Source organism: Herpailurus yagouaroundi, unplaced genomic scaffold (genome assembly GCF_014898765.1).
Source record: "Herpailurus yagouaroundi ecotype Mexico unplaced genomic scaffold, PumYag 188, whole genome shotgun sequence".
Classification (NCBI taxonomy): domain Eukaryota; kingdom Metazoa; phylum Chordata; class Mammalia; order Carnivora; family Felidae; genus Herpailurus; species Herpailurus yagouaroundi.
In genome coordinates, this window is record NW_024412419.1 from 19,599,681 (window position 1) to 19,617,164 (window position 17,484).

Consider the following 17,484-nt stretch of genomic DNA (forward strand, 5'->3'; position numbering starts at 1 on the left):
TCGAGCCCCGCGTCGGGCTCTGGGCTGATGGCTCGGAGCCTGGAGCCTGTTTCCGATTCTGTGTCTCCCTCTCTCTCTGCCCCTCGCCCGTTCATGCTCTGTCTCTCTCTGTCCCAAAAATAAATAAACGTTGAAAAAAAAATTAAAAAAAAATAAATAAAATACTTATTTTATTATTCCACCTAAACTGTAGATTAGTTGCTGAGTGAAGAGAGAGGGGGAAAGTTAGGAGGTAGGAACTCTACTTGCCTTTCACCCTGTTTATATCCCCTTCACTACTCTTAATTGGAAAAGTTCGGATAATGTTCTAGCATGGACTCAAATGTTCTATAGGGACCTAAGGGCAATTCTTATGGAAGCATCTGGGTTGGAACACGAAAGGGTAGACAATGCTCCCGGGAGGTTTCAGTAAGGGCAAGCAGAGAAAGACCCAAGTAAGGAGGGGACCCACAGGGAAAATAAGATGAAGCTAAGTGCCACACACTCTTCCCTGTCACATGAGGGTCTCCTTTCACTGCACTGGAGGATGAGGCTTCATCTTCTCAAGAGAGAGGTCTTTCTTCCAAAAAGTTGGGTGTACACCTGTGTGCTCAACTTGACTGTAAGAACTTTGAAGAAACTGATCAAGCTGTATCCATCTTTGAGCTCTCACACAACTTAAGGTATCTGTATTTATCAAATGCCTGCTAAATTTTTTGGATGCTAAAATTTTAGGTGAGTTACAAAATACAAATTCAAATAAGAGTTCTTCAGTAGGAATTCATATAAAAAAACCTTAACTCTCACATTCTGAAACACTGTATGCCACCTACCTGAGAGGTATCCACTCATGCTTTTGTCAAGACTATTAAATTTTTGCCGATATTTTAACCTTGAAGGCTGAGGAACCGCCCACTCTAAGGTCCCAGTCTTGGGCGAGTTTCCAGAGAGTGAAGCAGTTGAGGAAGTTGAGCTACAACAAAATTTATTAAAAAAATTTATGTTACTAAAAAAAATACACACAAACTTTACAAGACAGAGACATTAAGAATCACACCTTCTATGGTACAATAGTAATTGCTTTTGATATTTTAAAAATTTAAGAAATTTAACCTCATTCTTAGGAAAGCAAATACCATATGAATTACAGAACTACCAAGAACCTATTATGTGCCAGGCCCTGTATGGTGCTAAGGCCTTAACAAAGACAATTTCTAATCCTCCTAACAAACTCAGAAGGTTTTACTGTCCCCACCTGTTTGACGGGCAAACTATGGCTCAGTGAAGGTCACACACATCCATTGGGAGTCTAAGCTAGGATACCAATCCTCCTCTTCTGAGTTAAAGCTAACACTCTTAGTACACTGCCTTAAGGAGTACTATTATGATTTATATAAGGGGTGATGAATGAACACTGAAGCTTTTGTGCTTTCTAAAATTTAAAAGCTACTCAATCAGTAGAATTTGCTCAAGAAAAAAATTAATAATACACCATGGCTATGAGACTTTTTAAGAAACATATATATATATATTTTTTTTTTTAAAGGAAAAATATGTAATTTGGGGGCAAAAACTTGACAATTGAAAATACAGCAGGGGCGCCTGGGTGGCTCAGTCGGTTAAGTGTCCGACTTCAGCTCGGGTCATGATCTCACGGTCCGTGAGTTCGAGCCCCGTGTCAGGCTCTGTGCTGACAGCTCAAAGCCTGGAGCCTACTTCGGATTCTGTGTCTCCCTCTCTCTCTGCCCCTCCCCTGCTCATGCTCTGTCTTTCTCTGTCTCAAAAATAAATAAAAACATTAAAAAAAATTAAAAAAAGGGGCGCCTGGGTGGCGCAGTCGGTTAAGCGCCCGACTTCAGCCAGGTCACGATCTCGCGGTCCGTGGGTTCGAGCCCCGCGTCAGGCTCTGGGCTGATGGCTCGGAGCCTGGAGCCTGTTTCCGATTCTGCGTCTCCCTCTCTGCCCCTCTCCCGTTCATGCTCTGTCTCTCTCTGTCCCAAAAATAAATAAAAAACGTTGAAAAAAAAAAAACTTTAAAAAAAAAAATTAAAAAAAAAGAAAATACAGAACATTTTTAGTTTACATGGAACATTTTTTTTGAACATTTAACAATTTTATTTTTTTTATTTGTTTTTACATTTATTTATTTCTGAGAGACAGAGAGAGAGACAAAGCACAAGTGGGGGAGGGGCAGAGATAGAAGGAGACACAGAATCTGAAGCAGGCTCCAGGCTCTGAACTGTCAGCACACAGCCCGATGCAGGGCTCGAACTCACAAACTGTGAGATCATGACCTGAGGTGAAGTTGCACGCTTAACCGACTGAGCCACCCAGGCGCCCCAAACATTTAACAATTTTAAAAATAAAACCTTATTTTATGTGAGTTAGAAGTAGTAAATTTACCTTAAGCATTTTACATTTGGCCATTCTAATGGAAAACCTGGATAAGCTCAGAGCTACTCTTTATTGGAAGCATAAAAAGCTGGAGGTTTTAAGCCTTCATACCTACTAGATCCTAAATCAATCAGAGACTGGGCTTTCTGTAAACTAGCACCGCCGAGTCCTCCCATCATGAGACTGTAAGATGACGTATGAGGCAATGCTAAAAAGAAAAAAGAAGAAGAAATGAAAAAGGTTCACACAAAACGATATCACAAACTATGAAGGAAATCTGTATTTATTGGGACAAAAACGTAACGGTTTCTTTAACAGTTTCTGACTCACTAGATAGTAAGTACTTACTTGAAGAAGAATAAGGAATGGATAACGGCTGAATGAGGCCAGCGGTTCCATTTGGTAGTGACGATGTGCTAACAGAAGGCACTAGGGGAGCAGGCATCATTAAGGGAGGAAGGGTGGTCCCTGAAGTCGCAGAGGGTAAGGGGGTTGCCATAGATGCAACTGGAGGCAATGAGTGAGGAATGGACAGATTGGGCATGCTTCCCATTCCTAAAGACAAAACAGAACACATTTTCCAGTGCTCATAATCAACTATAAAAGCACATGCCAGAAAACAAGTTTACAGTACAGTGAGCAGACCCATGTTTATAGAGACAAACTAGGCTTCTTGTTAAAAAGTTCACTAAAGCAGCTTGGTGACCTAGCAGTGAGGGAGATACTGCTTTCGATATCAATATTCTGACCTGTGTGAACTAAGGGAATGACTACTAAGGAGTTAAAAATTCTCTTCTAGCATCATCATGAAAGCTAAGCAGCCTTTTCCAATTAAATGTTAGAAAGACTGTATTACCTGATTAGATGTGGGGTTTTGTATAAGGATAATAAATACAGTGCTGTTGAGTCACTCAACTAACACATACACATACACACATTCCCCCGATGTCCCCAATCCCCAAAAAAGGATGTTCTAGTTACTAGACACTATAGGAGAGCCATTTATGCATATGCATTATTTGCAAGAAGAAAATATGCCATATATTTCACTTTTCTTATAAGTAACACATCCATGCATTTAAGGACAATTCTTTTTAATTTTTTTTAATGTTTATTTCTGAGAGAGAGAAACAGAGCATGAGCAGTGGACAGGCAGAGAGGGAGACACAGAATCCAAAGCAGGCTCCAGGCTCTGAGCTGTCAGCCCAGAGCCCGGCGCGGGGCTCCAACCCACGAACTGTAAGATCATGACTTGAGCCAAAGTCGGATGCTCAACCGACTGAGACACCCAGGAGCCCCAAGGACAATTCTTTAAAAGGAACAAAATGATGACTTTTATTTATTTACTAACTAGGTGCACAATAAAAGTACAGTCACACAATGATTTGGTATTTATGTCCAGAGCTCACTACAGTAGTGAAAGAATTTAGTGGTTTAAGATCTGACATCTGGAATGAAAGAACAGGTTTCAGATACACAAAAATGCCTAATCCAATGTTCTATTCCAGTGAGTGCTTCTCATATATACTCAATAAGAAACTATCTAATCAGGGGCGCCTGGGTGGCTCAGTCGGTTGAGCGTCCGACTTCAGCTCAGGTCATGATCTCATGGTCTGTGAGTTCGAGCCCTGTATCGGGCTCTGTGCTGACAACTCAGAGCCTGGAGCCTGCTTCGGATTCTGTGTCTCCCTCTCTCTCTGCCCCTCTCCTGCTCATGCTCTGTCTCTGTCTCAAAAATAAATGAAAAAAAAAAAAACATTAAAAAGAAAAAGAAAGTATCTAATCAAAATTAACAGAAAACGGATTCCCTCTGATGAAAGTGTAAATCAAAGTCCATAACTTTTAGCCCTAAATTTAGCTGGGTAATTAATATTTAAATCAGAAAAATTTCTACTTAGGAATAGTTTTAAATTACCCTCTAAATTAAACCATTTCAAGTGAGTTTAAAATTGTTCACATTTTTTCTGTTACTCATACGGAGTACAGAGGAAACTAAGAACACTATTTAAGATCAGCTCTAACCAGGGGTGAGGTCATATAATTTATCATCCATCTGGGAACTGTGAAAGGGGACACTAGCCAGACTTGAGGCCAGAGCAACAGGCATAAATCAGAACTGTCCCTGGAAAACTGGGACACGAGGACACCCCTGCTATGGCAGCGACTTTAATATTTCTTATCTCAGACATGAAATTTAACTTGGAGTCTAAGGATTATTGTTTTTGCTAACAAACCCTTTTCTGTTATTGTGTCCAGGACAAGGTTGACTATCAAATGCAGCTAATTCAATTAATAAATGCATACCAAAACGAGCAGAAATTAATGGAGAGAACATAGGAGGTTGTTTCATAATAGGAGGGAGGACCACGGGCAGCTGCTGGCCTTGTAGCTTCAGTTTGATGAGCTTCATCGCTATGGAGAATTCTTGCTGATCCATCTTCCCATCCTTGTTCAGGTCTGATAAAGCCCTAAAAGGACCATGATGTGGGCAGAATGCTATGTAGGGTCACCATTATTTTTGAGGATCATAAAATATGAACAACGACATAGCATTCACATATAGATCATCACTTAATGATAATCATACATATAAAAATAAACGAATAAAACCACCAAAACTAAATACCTTATACATTAAGAAATACTGAACAAGGATACCATCTTATAAAATACTGCCAGTCTACACAGAATCCACATAGAGAGAAACTATGAGACCTTTGGGATGAATTCCACCAGTGTGGACAGAAAGAAATTATCCAATAGTATAATCATTCTAAATTTAATTTATTAATTTGTTCAAATATTTATTGAAAGCTTGTGATGTGTCAGTACTCCGTCAGTACAATATTTATTGTAAACATATTAAAAAACAAAACACTAGATAATATAAAGAACAATTTTGTTTAAGGTCAGAGCAGGAAAAGGGTGGACTAATTTGGTGTTTACGGATGATGAAAGAAATGAAACAACTACAAAGTAACAGAAAGGAGATTTTGAGAGTCTGCCAAATTATAAAGAAATGTTTTTCAATGGCAATGTATACATCTTTCCTCAAAAATTCTAAGGACATTAAAAATTTGTCCAATAGAACAAAATCCCAATTATTCTCATTTAGTCAATAAAATTAACTTTTCTAATAGCTGAATACTTAACGACAGACTACAAGTAAAAAACTTTTTACTAACACTGTATCAAAAACAAAACAAAACCGAATCAGACTACCGGAAATTTAAGTTCATCTACAAAAAAGAACACTTTACCATATTTCAGCTAAAACAGGAGCCGGCAGGCCTGACTGTAAGAAAAAGGTACGTGCTTGATCACCTGAAGGTAGTAAAAACAAACATTAAGCAGCACATTAGTAAATGGAATTCTTCCAATGTCTCTGAATTATGGTAGTGGGCAATAACAATAACGCTACTGATTTATCATCATTTTAATTTCAGTCATTAAACAGTTACACAGAAATACACATATACAATTATTTACATTACATTAATAAGACTTAGATGTTTTAAAACAAAAAAGTCACCAAAAAAGTTACAGGTGGGGCACCTGGGTGGCTCAGTTGGTTGAGCGTCCGGCTCTTGGTTTTGGCTCAGGTTATGATTCCGGGGTTGTGGCACTGAACTCTGAGCTGGGCTCCCTCCACTCTAACTGTGGAGCCTGCTTAGCACATTGTTCCTCCCTCCCTCCCTCCCTCCCTCCCTCCCTCTCTCTCTCTCTCCTTCCCTCCCCTTGCCCCTCTCCCCCACTTGTGCTCTCTCTCTAAAATAAATACTTAAAAAAAATGAAGTTATATGCATTAATCAATAATTAAAGGTTATATTATTCATCTTAGTTTCTCCATATTAACTGGGATATTTGATAATATCTCCATTTAATAGAATTCGTAATTGAAAAACACTATTCTCTAGAAGAATTCTAAATAAAAAATACCAGGTGTTGGGAAAGACAGTCCCCCATGGGTCTCTCACAATCCTATATGTCCTGCTGTGTGGGCCAAGAAGGCAAGACCCTTAACCACTTTCTACCTGGGTCATTTCTCAGAGTTGGGTTTGCAGTGAGCAATCTTGAGGCATGAGGTAATGTTTCCCCTGGGCCAAAAAACAAGCCTGCTTACCAAAAATGGTGGGTTCCCCTGGCTGAGGGTTCCTGTCCTATAACACAATCACTGCATGTTTAACATCCTTTTGAGCTCTCTACATCACCCCTTAGGACTCAGGGGACAAGAGAAGCCAAGAGGAACATGCTGATGCTCAAGCTGTGAGCTGTGCCACTCGTTAATAAAGTCCTTTGTCTCTGGATCAGGAACCTTGGGTCTTGTGCCAGCATCCATGAGACGGTAACAGACTACATTGTTAACTTACCAGTAGGGTAATCAAATTCTAGCCCTGATACCAGGGAAGGTAGCTATTATTACAGAAGTACAAATAATATTAAACTCTAATGGCTAAGAGGATGGATTCCAAAAGCAGACTAAAAAGTTTCAAAGCCCAGATCAACACTAACCATCTGTAAATACAGACAATATAGCTATCTTACAAGGCTACTGCAAGATTAAATGAGATAATGCACTTAAGTACAGCATCTGAAATACAGTACAGATTTGGTAAATATTATTCATTATATTATTATAAATAAAGTGCTCACGTGCTTTGGCACAGAAAAAAAGTTTAATTTATACAAAAAAAAAAAAAAAAGTGAAAGATACACCTAAATTGATCCTCCTTAGGCTCCAGAGGTCATTTTGCAAAACAAGGGCTAGTGCCAACAATCAACACTTGGTATCACCCTCAAAAACAGAGGGCTAGCATTATAAAACAGATCATAGAAAAAAAATTCTAGATTATTTTCAAGGAAATGGACCTGACACATATTTCTTCTAGACTTAGTAATACTGATTGTTATACAGGTAATTGGCACAACACATTAGGAGCACATTAATAAATTTGCTTGGATAAAAGTCTCAATTACCTCAAGAACTAACCTGAAAAACATTCTAGAAATAATGTTAAAGTGTGAAACTGGACAAGTAAACTGAACTTCTTGAAATTCTTGATTATCATTTAGGATTAGGAAAAGATCTTCCATATGCCAATTCCAAAACAACAAATTAAACCAGTTCCAGATAAAATAAAACTGCTGTTTTTTTTTTAATTCATGAATTGTGATAGGAATTTTATTACATAATAATTCAAATTTGATGGTAATCGAATTAAAATTCTAAATTCTAAGGTATTACATGAAAAGGAACATAATTCGTAATTGAAATATAAACACAAACCTGTTATGTAACCTCCTGAGGGTTTGAGGTTATCAAACTGCTTGTCATGCTTAGTCCGTTCTTCAGAGGTAATAGCCCACATGTTTGGCCCTCCTAAAACATAAGTGAAAGACAAAGAAATTGTAGTATATATATGAGAATGCTCAAAATAATTCTAAAATGTAAATATAAAAACAAGTGTCCATTTACTGACAGTACTCTACCCCCACGTGACACAAAAAGTAAAACTCTTTCATGACCATATGTACATAGCACAGCCCTGAGGCTTTTCACTCATTCACCTAATTAACATCTATGGAACAATTACTATATACCACTCACTGGCAATGGGCAACAAGCTAAATTCTGGAAATAAAAAGATGAATAAAATATCATTCCCATCCTTTCAACACATTGAACATAGCTGATACCCACATATACTTCATTTCTGACTACCTTTTCAGTTTACTCAACTCCCAACAATAAGAATCCAAATGTTTAAATATATCGACTCATACACACTGGCTGTCTATTATATGAAAATCTGCCTTACAAAGCTGTTGCCGGGAATGCGTTTCATTGAAAAGTAGGTGCCCACTCTAATTTGAAACACTAGATGCATCTGATTTAACAAATATTTCTTAGCCCTAAATGAATGGATTAAAAAAAAATCTATAAACATCCTCTCTTAAAGACAAGTTTTAAGATTAAAGTTAAAAATAAAGAAACAGATGTACTGAAGAACTAAGTTCCTAAAATAGTTAAACCTACACACTTTCTAAATAAATACCAAACACATAGTAAAAACCTACTTAGTTTACTGGTTTATTATAAAGTAAACAAATTACCCTGTCATGCCTCCTGTGACAATTTGGAAAAATGATGATGACAATAAAAAATTAATGACAACAAAAGACGACAGAGGGAAGCAGCTGGCTTTTACTGATCCCCGACTCTGTGTCAGGGCCTTTTTAATGCAGTAAACTCACGGACTCTCACCACTACCCTATACATGAGATACTATTATTATCATCCCCATGACACAGGTGAGGAAAGCAAAAGCCCTGACGGCAAAGCTAGTTGCTCAAGGTCGCACAACTAACAAGTGGCAGAGCTGAGATTAGAACTCAGAGAGCCCAAACTCTGCTACGCAGTCTCCCAATATTTATGGAGAAGAGGCTCACATTCCCTGTACCTTAGCTGCTGCCTCCAAAAATTAGGAAGATTATGTAAGCTTATGGGGTGGTTGTAAAAACCATATGTAATGTGTAATGTATCTATTCTAAAAATAACACTAAATATAATTTTTCATCTATTAGATTGGTAAAATAACAACAGCTAACATTTAATAAAACTTGCCACATGTTAGGTATTTTTCTAAGAGCTTTATGTGTATTGTTTCTAAAAGTCTCACAAGAATTCTATCAGGTAACTATTACTACTATCACTGTTTTCCAGAGGAGGAAACAGAAGCATGGGAAAATTAAATAATCTGCCCAAAGTATCAAAGTTGTTAAGTGTTAAAAGATAGGATTAGAATCCACAGGCTTAATTAAGAATCTTTTTTTTTTTTAATTTTTTTTTTCAACGTTTATTTATTTTTGGGACAGAGAGAGATAGAGCATGAACGGGCAAGGGGCAGAGAGAGAGGGAGACACAGAATTGGAAACAGGCTCCAGGCTCTGAGCCATCAGCCCAGAGCCCGACACGGGGCTCGAACTCACGGACCATGAGATCGTGACCTGGTTGAAGTCGGACGCTTAACCGACTGCGCCACCCAGGCGCCCCAAGAATCTTAAACTACCTGCCATGATAGTTCAAAAGAAATAGACCCACAAATATATCGTCACTTGATTTCAACAAAGACATCAAAATAATTTGGTGGGGAAAAGATAGCCCTTCCACTGAAACATGTGGATGTTCTGAAAGATGTTCTGAAAGAACCAGACATTCACAGGAACAACAACAAAAAACCCAAACCACCTCAATCCTGCACCATATGCAATAATAATTAACTCTAAATGGATCATAGAATTAAACACAGGAGCCAAACAATGAAACTTCTTGAAGAAAGCAAAGAAGAAAATCTTTGTGACTTTGGATTAGGGAATGACTTTTTAGGGCAAAAACTACCCAAATGATTTAAACTTTTTGTTAAGCTGGACTTCTCCTTTCTTAAAGACACTGTTAAAATAAAAAGAGAAGCTACAGACTGGAAGAAAATATTTGCAAAACGTAATAAAGAACATGTATCCAGCATATATAAAGCACTATTCAACTCATTAAGACAATCCCTGCTCCCTGCCTCAAATAATGGGCAAGAGATTTGAACAGACATATGAACAGACATATTGAAGATACACAGATGGCAAAAAGCATGTGACACGATGTTCAATGTCATTGATCATCAGGGAAATGCATAAGAAAACTACAGTAATACTGCCCTGGGTGTGGAGTCTGCTTGAGATTCTTTCACTCTTTCTCTCTAAAATTTAAAAAGAAAAAAAAAGGAAGAAAAACTACAGTGAGATACCAGTCCATGCCTGTAGAATGCCTAAAATTTTTTAAAACACTGTTGGCAAGGATGCTGAGCAACTCAAACTTTCACATAACTGATGGGGAAGGAAACGATTTAGAAAAAAAAGAGTCTGATAACTTCTTATGAAGTTAAAATATGCATTTCCCATTGCAACCCAGCATTAAACTCCTAGGTATTTACCCAAGAGAAATGAAGACTTTTTCCAAATAAAAATCTGTCCTCTGACGATTACAGCAGCTTTAGACATTTGGTTTAGAGACCAAAATCTGGAAATAACCCAGAGGTGTTCTGCAGATGAATGCACAAACAACTTGTGGTACACATTTATACAATGGAATTCTACTCCGCAATGAAAGAATTTCATTTATATGACATTCTGGAAAAAGCAAAACTGCAGGGACAGAAATCTGACCAGTGGTTGCCAGTGGCAAAGGAGGGTGGTGAGGGAACCTTTTGGGTGACGGAAATGTTCCATACCCCGATTTACATGACTGTATACATTTGTTAAAATTCATCAAACTATATACTTAAGAAGGGTGAATTATACCTCAATACGCCCAACTTAAAAATTAAACAAAATAAAAATACAGCTCTAATATATGCTTGCTACATGGAGGCTAGTCAATAAATTAGTTTCCTTACTCAACCCAATCCCAGGGAACAGTATAATTAAGGAGAAGTCAGAGCATTAAAATCTTTCTCAGGCTCTTTCCTTTCTGGTAAAGGTACCCTTGCCAGAAAATACTGAGAGCGAGGCTTTTTAGTCAGAAAACTGAAGACTATTTAAAGTCTGGAGACTCTGGTTAGGAAGGCTTGAGCTGCTCTAACACACAGCAGGGCACATCCCCTGGGCAAGGGAGACTGCTTCCTAAGACTGCAGAGGGCCCCGTGGCATCAGGATAGTGCTTTCTTATGTCCCACCACCTCCTCACCTTTCCTTGGCTACCTATCTTGACAGTGGCCAATGCAACCTATCTGATTTCTTGCTTAGTTCTTCATTACTCCAACCAGCCACCCTTACACCTTTGTATACATTCAGTCAAAAAACACTTAGGGGGCACCACTGTGACCAAGGACCAGGGGTACAAGGATGAATGAAATGAACTCCTTAAAGGAGCTCAGAGACTCCCTTAGCCAAAAGAATAACACACAACAATCATGATTAAATATTATGATTAATGTCACTTACAGATTAAAAATGTTCTAAAGCATTATAACAAGGAATAATTTTCAGGTAGTAGTTAATCTTTAAATGTGAGCACTTCAAAAAAATGACATTAAAACAAAAGATATTAATGCACTAAAAGTTTTACAGAAAGGAACAGTTAAATAGCAATAAGAAAAGTAGGAAAAATATATACTTCAAAAACAATTTTAAAACAGTTGATCCAATTCTGGCTTTCTTAGAATATATACTAACAGAATCTTTTAAAGAGCCAACAGTTTATTATTTTGAACTTCCAGTAAAACATCTCCCAATATTAGTCTTTAGTTGTTTGTAAGCCTTATAGAAAGTCAGAAAAACCCAAGTTTTGGGGTTAACGTTTAATATTTCCTTAAAAAGCTAACAACCTTTTACACTGTCTGACCACTTTAGAAATGTATTAAAATTCTATCCACTTCCCCCACTCATCACTAAATTGAGAATGTGGTATTTTCATAAAGATTTCTGTTGCTTATTCTCATCTTCTCACCTACTGGCTCTGTCAAAAATGTTCTTATGGTCTATGCAGAAGGAAAAATACACATTTATAGAACAACCACTATATGCTAAATCCCCTGCAGTAAATAGTGTCATCTCTGTTTTACATATATAGATACACCACACATGTATATGCATATGTACACACACACACTCCACAAGGTTAAGTCACACAGCTGAGCAGTCAGAACACTTAGTTCTGAATGTACACAACTCAAACATGTTATATACCCTGCTCGTATGCTATGAAATTAAATGAAGACTATTTCTGGGTCCAGTTCAAAATAATCGTCAAATGATAGATGTTGACCCAGTACAAACTTCAAGCTCTAAAATACAACTAGAATACTGGTCTAGATAGAACTAAAGCCTCAACTGGGACTTGAATAATAAATCCTTGGGCTGTCAGAAATGCAGACAGTACTACATATGATTCTGTAGGCCCAATGTTAACAATTTCCTAATTACAGAGATGAAAAGACTAATAAACTCTCAAACTCTAAAAAGGTAATGAAACTCTAAAAATAAAATGGCATTTTTTTCTTCCTAAAGCCATTTGCTGTTCCTGTTCCCTCCCCTCTTCCATATTTTGGAATATGGCCACTGCCACAGGCTTCAGAACTTCTTACTCAGAGAACCAACTTCAGTACCCCCATGATTTTAAGGCTGGAACAAGCTACATTACACTGCAATCAACAGGCAGTGACATGAATCTGAAGTACCCTCTTGCTTATCACCTGATGACTCAAATATCAGGCTCTCTGTATTTACAATTTCATTACATGTTTGAAAAGCAGAAAGCAAACCTACCATGATTAAAGAAGACTCTGGCAAGGATGATTCTGCTGGTGCAGAAGACACCAGAATTAGAGTCACGAGTGGTAAAAATATGACGCACTGATCTTTTTTGCTCTGTTGAGGAGATGGGAAGTGAAGCATCAAAGAGACTAAGAAAAGAATATCTGCTCAATAGAACTTTCTAAGATGACGTAAATGTTCTGTATCTGTATCCCACACCATTTCCAACACAATGGCCACTGGCCACATGTGGCTTTGAGAACTTGAAATGTGGCTATGTGACTGAGGGACTGAATTTATTTAATTTTTATTAATTTAAATTTAAGTTGAAATAGTCACATGTAGCTAATGGCTACTATATAGGCAGCACAGCTCTGTGAGACCAAGTAAGTCTAAAGTCTGTGGTTAGTCTTGGGATGATAAAACAGGGCAAAATACGAGAAATACGTCAGAAGCGTTTAGAAACACGGCTTGGTCTAGGGCACTTATAGACAAGTTCCAACAGTACTGGGCATCGAAAAGATTTATCATCATCTATAATTGAGGATTTGCTAGAAGAGCAAACACTGCTTTGGAAGGCTTTGTGCTACATATGTGGATACCTCTTCCAATAAGATCTTAATCTCTGAATTGCACTTCATTTAGATACATACAAGATTATCCTCAATCTTCAACTACAGTATAAACAAAGTGGGAGGATATCACAGTCTACATTTGTTATCAATTCTTCAGAAGTTTTAAAAAATTACTACCTTTATTCCTATACACCACTTATAAGTAACTGTTCAACATTTTGTCTGATATTATTCATTCTTTTATATGCAATGCAATGAGCTACAAAGTAGATACATAAATGTTAAGGGAATGGAAGAAACAGAATGAAGTAAGACTGGGCCTACACTGCTTTCTTTCATGTTCATTTGGTTTATAATACTTCTTAACACTTTGGTTGAAGTTTATAACTAAACTATGTATTTAATACAAACTCCTTTGTATGGTGCACAGAAATCCTCAAATTTGGGAAGAGCACATTACTACCATAATTATTACCCTGATTCTAAACTTATGTTTACTACTCATTGTGGAAAAAAAAAAAACCATTATTTAATTTTTAAAAATTGTGGCATCAAATAATCTTCATAATCCCACACCATTTCCAGCAATGCTCACATTGATCTTTAAATAAGAGTTCTGAAAAGGCAAAAAAACAAAACAAAACCTTTATCTCAAGCTCCTCAACACTGAATTCTTCCACACAGAATTTAGTTTTACCTCTTACACAAATAATTCATTTTTCCAAAACTTTCCTAAATCTCACAAGGTCAATCCTGAGTCTTAAAATTTTAGATATACAACATGTATTTTTGTATTAATGATGTGCTTAATTTGGCCTTATGACTGAAAATTTTTTTTAAATGTAATTGATCAAATACTAGATGGTAACATTAAAACAGAATTGCTTTTTTGCAAGTGATAAAATTATTCATGATGCTTCCCTCTTTTTTCCCCCTAATGTTCTTTAATATAACTGCTTTCAATTTAAATGTTAAAGAATTACTGACTAGACTCTCTATTATTTTTTATTTGTAATTGGCTAATGAAATTTACCACAATATTAAGAACTTTGCATTTTAGATTTCTTTAGCAATTTAAAAACATAATGCATTTTCTCAATTAATTCTATATGACATACACAGTAACTTAATACTAAGGTGGGTCAATTTGTATTTGGGAAAAGAATTAAAACTAGAATCAGAAAAGAAGCTTTAAAAGATTTCTGTTACTGAAATTACTTAAACATTTTCTTTAAAAATGTTTCATATTAAACAATTATGTGTGTAGGCATACACAATCCTTAATAAAAAGAAAACTTAACTATATGCATAGATTACTAAATGAATCTTTATTGGCTTACTCATTATACAATCATCCCACGCTACAGAAAACATCTTTAATATTCTTCACCTTATAGCACTCTGCTTTCTGTCCTCCCATTTTATGCAACAAACACGAAATACCTTTAGGTTATTCTTAACTGCTCAAAGGCAAACACACATACCAGATGATACTGCAGACATGCTTATACTGAGTCACAGGAACTACTGCAGTGTTCTGAAGTAAACTATCAAAACATTTTCAGTAAGATTACTTTAAGTTTTGCATTTATAAGCTTAAGGAAAAATATCAAAATGAGTATTTTATAACCTCTACAAAAAAAACACCCCAAAACCCATAACCTCTTTATCTTGCCACAAGCACAAAGCGGCTTACCATTCATAGTTGTGGGAAACTGAGCCATCATGGTCCTGAATTTTCCTTGCTAGCTCTCAGCCATCTGCAACATAAAAACATTGTGCCATTAATAATACAACAAGGGCAGATCAGAGCGTTAGTGCACCAGCTTAGCAGTGGGAATGTCTGTCCCCTTCAGCTCACACTTCCAATGGAAGACAATGCAGAGTGCTGCCGCTGCTGAAGAGGCAGGATTTACATTTGGGGAAGGGTAGGAGACTTTGTTGGGTAATGGTGCTGCCTTTTAAAATAGGAACACTTATAAGAAAAAACAGTCACATATGTCATAGAAAATACTGAATAAAGAAGCTGTTGGTATGAGCCAACTTTGTAGAAATTAGCTTGGGAGAGAGGAAGGTTGTTCTAACAAGGCAAGATTTTATTTCAGAGATATCAATTGTATAAATTAAGTATATAAAATGACATGGAAACCAAGATATTCTTTTTTTCTTAATCCCCAAACAAGAAAAATATCCAAAATAAATGTAGCACAGCGTTCCACAGGTTTAAAAAAATTATCTAGAATTACTATAACATATATGTTTATCTAAACATAAGTAAATGCACTAGGGAAAGAAGTAACTTTGGGAAATAACAGCTGTGATTTAAATCCCAACTCTGCTATTTTCCTAGCTGTGACCATGGGAGAGTTATTAACCTTTCTGAGTCTCAGATTCCTTATCTATAAAAAAATACTTTGCATTAGAGTTGTTTTAAGTATTAAACATAATCCAGTACACTGCTTGAGATACAGTGAGTGTTTGATAAATGCCTGCTATTTTGCAAACATCCAGGAAGGAAGAGTGCAGTATAATTTTGAACCCTGAATTATTTTACTATGAATAAATTCAAAATTCAAAATTTATTCCACAAATCTTGAGGGTAGGACTGGCTAGGGCGAGTGAAGACATAGCAAATTTACAACAATGTACTTAGTAATTAAAACCATGGATTATAACATTGTAGGGAAACATCACTATATTAAAAGACCATTCAGTAGCTCTCCAATTTACCCAAATCATTGAAATATTAACATTTTTAGAAGCCCAAAGAAAAATGTTTGCACAAGCCATTGGAACAAAGAAATCATAAACAGTTACGCATCATGGCAAGGTGTCACTGGAGAAGCTGGCTAACCAGCTACCAAGAAGTGCTACAAGGTACTATATGTTAGTCAATTCAGTGTGCTTGAAGAGATATATAACTGTATCAGTATAACCACCAAAAGTCACACTAACAAAAGATTGGTATATAAATCCAACATACTGATTTACAAAGAAATATTTAATAGCCAAGAAACTAACAGTAGTTTTTCTTCCTATAAAGCAAACTATAATGTCTACTAAATGTCGATCAGATCATTATGTGGTGAGCAAAGGGAGTCGACAGTGATTAGAATGCTTAATGCTATCAGGCACTAACAGGCCGACACATTTTGTCTACACAAGAACATGAAAGGATTACCCAACAGGGATGGTTCCATCTCCAATAATACTTTGAACGGCACTACCAACTTTACTCTTCTGACTCCCACCTTTTCTGTATGCTACCAACCTCCCTCTTAAAGTGTACATTCTTTCTTTAGAATGTTAGTTCTTTCTTCAGTGCAGCTTCTACATAGCTAAGGAAACTGTCAATAAAACTGAAAGACAAGCTACTGAATGGGAGAAGGTATTTGGGAATGACATATCTGATAAAGGGTTAGTATCCAAACTATATAAAGAACATATAAAACCCAACACCCAAAAAACAAATGATCTAATTAAAAATGGGTAGATGAACAGACATTTTTCAAAGAAAGACATATAGACAGTCAACAGACACATGAAAAGATGCTCAATATCACTAATCATCAGGGAAATGCAAATCAAAATCAATGAGATATCACCTCACACCTGTCAGAATAGCTAAAATGAAAAACACAAGAAACAAGCGTTGTTGAGGATGTTGGAGAAAAAGGAACCCTCTTGCACTATTGGTAGGAATGTGAACTGGTACAGCCACTATGGAAGACAGTATGGAGGTTCCTCAAAAATTAAAAATAGCATTACCATATGATCCAGTACTTCCATTAATGGGTATTTACTCAAAGAACATGAAAACACTAATTTGAAAAGGTGTATGCACCCCTATGTTTACTGCAGCATTATTTACAATAGCCAAATCATGGAAGTAGTCCAGTTGTCCATCTACAGATAATGAATAAAGAAAATGTGGTATATATATAAAATAGAAAATTACTTAGCGATAAAAAAGAATGATCTTGCCATTTGCAACAACATAGATGGATCCAGAGAGTATAATGCTAAGTGAAATGAGTCAGAGAAACACAAATAATTTCACTCATATGCAGAATTTAAGAAACAAAGAAAAAAAAGAGACAAACCAAAAAACAGACTCTTTTTTAAAAATTTTTTTAATGTTTTTATTTATTTTTGAGAAAGAGAGAGACAGAGCATGAGCAAGGGAGGGTAAGAGAGAGAGACACAGAATCTGAAGCAGGCTCCAGCCTCT

At 36.6% G+C, this 17,484-nt stretch overlaps 1 protein-coding gene across 18 annotated transcripts in view; it reads right to left on the bottom strand.

The window, feature by feature from the left end:
- Positions 1-17,484, bottom strand: part of ITSN2 (intersectin 2) — a 158,460-nt gene that overhangs the window by 106,954 nt on the left and 34,022 nt on the right. For 9 of the 18 annotated variants that reach the window (XM_040496179.1, XM_040496177.1, XM_040496178.1 and 6 more), the window contains exons 2-9: positions 14,950-15,013; positions 12,691-12,792; positions 7,661-7,753; positions 5,634-5,697; positions 4,678-4,841; positions 2,722-2,928; positions 2,485-2,581; positions 813-952 (exon numbers count right to left, since the gene is read on the bottom strand). In XM_040496179.1, the coding sequence (XP_040352113.1) occupies positions 813-952; positions 2,485-2,581; positions 2,722-2,928; positions 4,678-4,841; positions 5,634-5,697; positions 7,661-7,753; positions 12,691-12,792; positions 14,950-14,980 (898 nt within the window). In that variant the 5' untranslated portion in view covers positions 14,981-15,013. Of the gene's footprint in view, positions 1-812; positions 953-2,484; positions 2,582-2,721; positions 2,929-4,677; positions 4,842-5,633; positions 5,698-7,660; positions 7,754-12,690; positions 12,793-14,949; positions 15,020-17,484 lie in introns of those variants that run through there. The other 9 variants (XM_040496188.1, XM_040496189.1, XM_040496187.1 and 6 more) reach the window with 2 other exon arrangements.